This window comes from Lolium rigidum, chromosome 1 (assembly GCF_022539505.1).
Source record: "Lolium rigidum isolate FL_2022 chromosome 1, APGP_CSIRO_Lrig_0.1, whole genome shotgun sequence".
NCBI classification, from domain to species: Eukaryota; Viridiplantae; Streptophyta; class Magnoliopsida; order Poales; family Poaceae; genus Lolium; species Lolium rigidum.
Window position 1 is genome coordinate 273,168,485 of NC_061508.1, and position 4,805 is coordinate 273,173,289.

The following is a 4,805-nucleotide window of genomic DNA, read 5'->3' on the forward strand; positions in this document are numbered from 1 at the left end:
CTTGTGATGAATGAGTTACCGATCAGATCTCATGGAAGAAAATCTAATACACTGCCTACGTCTCTCCGGCCGGCCGCGATAAACTGATCGAGTAACCAGATAATCACGAAAGAAAATCTAATACACTGCCTGACGTCTCTTCGGCCGGCCGTGCGACGAACTGATCGACGAAGGATATCCAACCGAAAATCTAGATGTTTGTTAGTAACTAAATAATCATGATTTTATTTAATTCCGTGAAAGCTTGGCAGATAAGATAAGGACGCAGATGGTTCAAATTTCGAAAATTTGTTGTCCCTAACAACCTCGTTGAGATAATTACCAAATAAAATAATAAAGTACTTATTTAACTTAATCTCAAACGGAGGAGGTATGTTGGCATCCATTAGCCCGTTAACGCTGATCGGGAAAGCAATGTGCAAAACCAGCGTGGATGAAGGTTGGGGGCACGTGGAGACCAATTAGCTAGGGGGTAACTACACTCAGGGGTAGGATGGATTTTTCCTATATATATATATATATATATATATATATATATATATATATATATATATGGGAAATAGTGGGCTACCATGGGGCATAGCTATGCACATCAATCCAACCATTAGATCATCTATAGGGAGCACAAAGAGAGCACACGGTGTTAGTCCATTACACATGCACGACATGCTCCTCCGTTATATTCTGCCATCCCTCTCTGATTCATGATTGCAATATTTTATTCTTTATTGAGACCATCTCATAGCTGGCATAGGCTACCGACATCAAATCCACTTCCCTTTTGATACCAAAACAACAACCAACCTGTAAACTACCCCAATAAACTAAATATACTCAAAATTCGGAATCCAAGTCATACGGGCCCAACCATCGGATGATTCTACCATATTTTTGTACCAAAATGACAACCAAAATGAGACCATCTCATAGCTGGCATAGGCAGCCAACATCAATTCCACTTCCCTTTTGATACCAAAACAACAACCAACCTGTAAACTACCCCAATAAAATAAATACACTCAAAATTCGGAATCCAAGTCATACGGGCCCAACCATTGGACGATTCTACCACATTTTTGTACCAAAATGACAACCAAAATGAGACCATCTCATAGCTGGCATAGGCAGCCAACATCAATTCCACTTCCCTTTTGATACCAAAACAACAACCAATTTGTAAAGAAGCCTAATAAAATAAATACATTCAAATTTTGGATTCCAAGTCATACGCGCATAACCATTGAACGTTTCTACCACATTTCTCTACCAAAATGACAACCAAAATGAAACCCACAGTCCGAACCAATTTGACGACGGAGTCACGGTTACAAAACAACCGGCTTGCTATGGTATGGTCCGTTTTTATTACTCAACGATCAGCTAGCAAAGTGAAAAAATCCGTGTTTGCCCATTAGGCCGAAGTTTTGAAGGTTAAGACGCAAAAAGGTATTGGCCTCCATAACACACACATGATTCGTGCAATTCAATAGCAATTTACCCAGTTTATCTCGTTTTCTTCCAACAGCAATGACAAGCCTGAGCACACGTGCGGCAGATGCAGACGCTATCTTCGACAACATGCTAGATGACATCGTTTCTGCCGTTCTTGGGGCCGTAGCAGTGTCCGCGAGGTTCCCGTCAGATTTTCTATCTGCTATCATGGTGTAAGTCATCTGTACTTTAGTCATCTCCTCGTTTCCTATCCACACATTTTTATCATAACCACCCAAACCTAAATGCAGCTCCAAGAGGTTTCTAGAGCTGGGTATGAACATTGCGGTTTGCGTGTCCAGCACAACCCATCATCCGCTCGTCCCCCTAACTGCGGCAGACCACGCGCGCCCAGCCCTTGCCTTCTCCTACGACGCCGACGCCCTTCCCGTCCATCGCGCACCACCAGAGCTCTCGCGTCTTCCCCGGTAAGAAATATCATTAGTACAATTCATAGTTCGTTTTTTGAACCTTGGAGCAGTTTTTGTCTTGATGGTGATCAAATTAGGCCAACATTTTCTTCTGATCTTGGGCTTACTTCTCTGGTTCTTTGATTTAACATATTTCCTCACTTTTGTAGTAAAACTTCATATCCGATTTGATCATCAATTTTGCTATTAGTAAATCTCTCTCCCATAATTTTGCAGCTCGCAGCGGAACCATGTGAACTGGCCGCATCGTGCTCCATCTCCTCCTCTTCCCCTCCGCCGTGCTCTTCCTCGGCACGCCCGCGGAAGGCCTGGTACGCGCTACCGGTCAACGAGAACCACCTCGTCGCAGGAGAGGATGCCTAGAGCCTCCTCGCGTGGCGCCATGACCTCGTCTTTAACTATGTCACCGGCGCTCAGAGAAGCCAACGGCCATGTCCGAATAAACTGTTGGAGCATAGGACCGTTGCCACCTTGCATAAAAAATGGACCGCCGCGTCTGCTTCTTCGCGCACACCCCCGACCAGCTCCGCTCCATCCCCGCGCAGCACGCCAGCCCGCGGAACAGCACGCCCCTGTCCCCGCTCGCCGAGTCCTACGACGGCTCCCCGCTCCGGCGCCAGGCATTCGAGACCTATCTCACCGGCAAGAGCGGCATCATGTCGTCCTCCCCCACCAGCACCCTCCTCTCCTCCACGCCCAAGTCGCCCCCGTCCGAGTCCCCGCCAATGTCGCCCGACGCGCTCCGCCGCGGCTCATGGCCCGGCGTGGGGTCCCCCGGCGTCAACGACGTCATGGCCTCCCTCCACCAGCTGCGCCTCTCCAAGGCGCAGTCGTCCCCGTCCGGCGGCTGGACCAACAGCTACCACCTCTCCGCCGCCGCGGCGTACGGCTCCCCCAAGGGCGGCGGGGGCCTCTACAGCCTCCCCACCACCCCCATGGCCACTTCGACCCCCGCCGCCACCTTCATGGCCAACCTGGAGCCGCTCAACCTCCGCTTCATGGACGACGACGAGCCGGTGCAGAGGGTGGAGTCCGGACGGGCACTCCGCGAGAAGGTGTTCGAGCGGCTCTCCAGGGACGGCGCCGCGTCCGGCAGCAGCTGCTACGGCGCTGGCCCCGACGTCGGCTGGGTCTCTGACCTCATCAACTGACCCCACCAACAAGAAGATGCATGGCATGGCACGGTGAGGTAGGGCGACAGGCTGAACAAGACGGCCCCAACCAAAAAAAAATCCTCGAAATTTCTTTTGCTATTTCCAGTTACTACTGCAAATCATACATCTATCTCCCCCTGTGAATATTCTCGGTTGGCCGGGCTAAGGGAGGCAAGACGGAGGTACAAGGGTGGATTTGTTTTGGTGTTCTTGAGGTGGTAGGAATTTTACCCAAAAAAAGATTGTTGCCACAAAAAGGAGGGTAGAAGCTCCATAGATTTGGAACTTTCATTCCTCCCGTTGGTGCTGACGAGTGAAGCTGACGCTGGAAGGTGGACTTGATTCCTGTGATTAGTGGAGCTGATGTTGCTTATCGTCTCCCTTAGTTGATTTCACATTTTGCTATTGTAATCCTTCTCAAGAGGATGATCCTCCCACAGCTTATTTTGTACTTACGTATTTAGCTGCTGCTTAGCGGCGGCGGCTTTTAATCTCTCTATTGGTGATGAACTCAAGTCCACAACGTATTTGTAATCTGTTGATGTTTATTATCAGTAATAATATATATGTTCAGTTACTCTATTTTTACACTGCCTGTGCGCCTGTCTTGCCATATTTGCTCAGTATAATTGTGTGAATGAAACTTGATTGCTACTGTTCTTGGCGCTTGGCATGACGTGGTGGTGACCGATGGGTGTGGAGTGTGCAGTGGATAGTTGGAACATTATGGGCGACGTGGAACAGGGATGGTTGGAACAGTATGGGCGATGCGGGCGTGGAGCCTCCCGGAGTGCGACCGGCGACCGCGACGCCACCCGAAGTCGACGGCCGGTCGTTTTCCTCTTTTGGTGGAGGTGGAAGAAGATGGGCATAGCCGGGCCGTGCGCACATCGGTCCGTTCGTGAATGTCACCGTCCCATATGCGCAAGATCTTTCTTTTCTCGGGATAGATCGAGAGCTCGTACGTACTAGCGGGACTTTATTTGGTACTGCCAGTACATTTTTGTCTAGTCTGATTTGGTAGCAGATCATGTAGCTTCTCACTGCCAGTGCTCCTAGCAGTTCTATTATTGAGAGCAAGGTGATGCCCGTCGATTTTTACAAGTTCAAGGAAACCCTAGTTCATCCAAAAATACAAAATTTCAATGGGACATTTGTACTTATTTTTGGTCCTTCAGCCTTTGTATAGAACCTGTGGAAGGTTGGGAAACTTGTTCGCTTAGAGCATCTCCAGAAATTACTTAACAATTCTTGTAGTGCGAAAACTGTAAAATAACGCTAATTTACGGGTTTGCTTCGAAAAACGACAAAGATCAGCGGTAGACGAGGAAATCCGTAAAAAAAAGTTTAAGGGAAAAAAAGGATTTTGGGTCGAATACACGGGCTCGGACGCCGAACTGAACGACACATCAAAATATCTATGTTGGCCGTGCCATCGTTTCTTGTCGATCATGAATCAAAACAACAACCGAATCTCTGAAGGGTTAACCATCACCACGTTTACTTGTCAAAAAAGAAACAACAACAACAACCAAATGTCGTCACGGATGACCGTGGAGCAAACAGCTTGTTTCTTTTTTACCAAAACGACAAGTATGATGAGGCACGGTGAATAGCCCGTAAAAAAGTCTCCCTAGTCGACTATTCATTTATTTTGTTTTCCAAAAATGGTTCAAAAAAGGGAAAAAAATACAAAACGTCAAGTTAACATTGGCTGGATATCGTGTTG

At 47.8% G+C, this 4,805-nt stretch overlaps 1 protein-coding gene across 1 annotated transcript; it reads left to right on the forward strand.

Annotated features, from left to right (window-relative positions):
* The first annotated feature begins 2,281 nt into the window (after nt 1-2,281).
* Nucleotides 2,282-3,389, forward strand: LOC124683728 (zinc finger CCCH domain-containing protein 2-like). The gene has a single exon (XM_047218189.1). It carries the CDS (start codon nt 2,405-2,407, stop codon nt 3,071-3,073), a length of 669 nt encoding a protein of 222 aa, XP_047074145.1. The 5' UTR covers nt 2,282-2,404; the 3' UTR covers nt 3,074-3,389.
* The last annotated feature ends 1,416 nt before the right edge of the window (nt 3,390-4,805 follow it).

Coding starts and splice junctions, on each gene's coding strand:
- LOC124683728 (XM_047218189.1), top strand. CDS start 2,405: ATGGACCGCCGCGTCTGCTTCTTCGCGCACACCCCCGACCAGCTCCGC.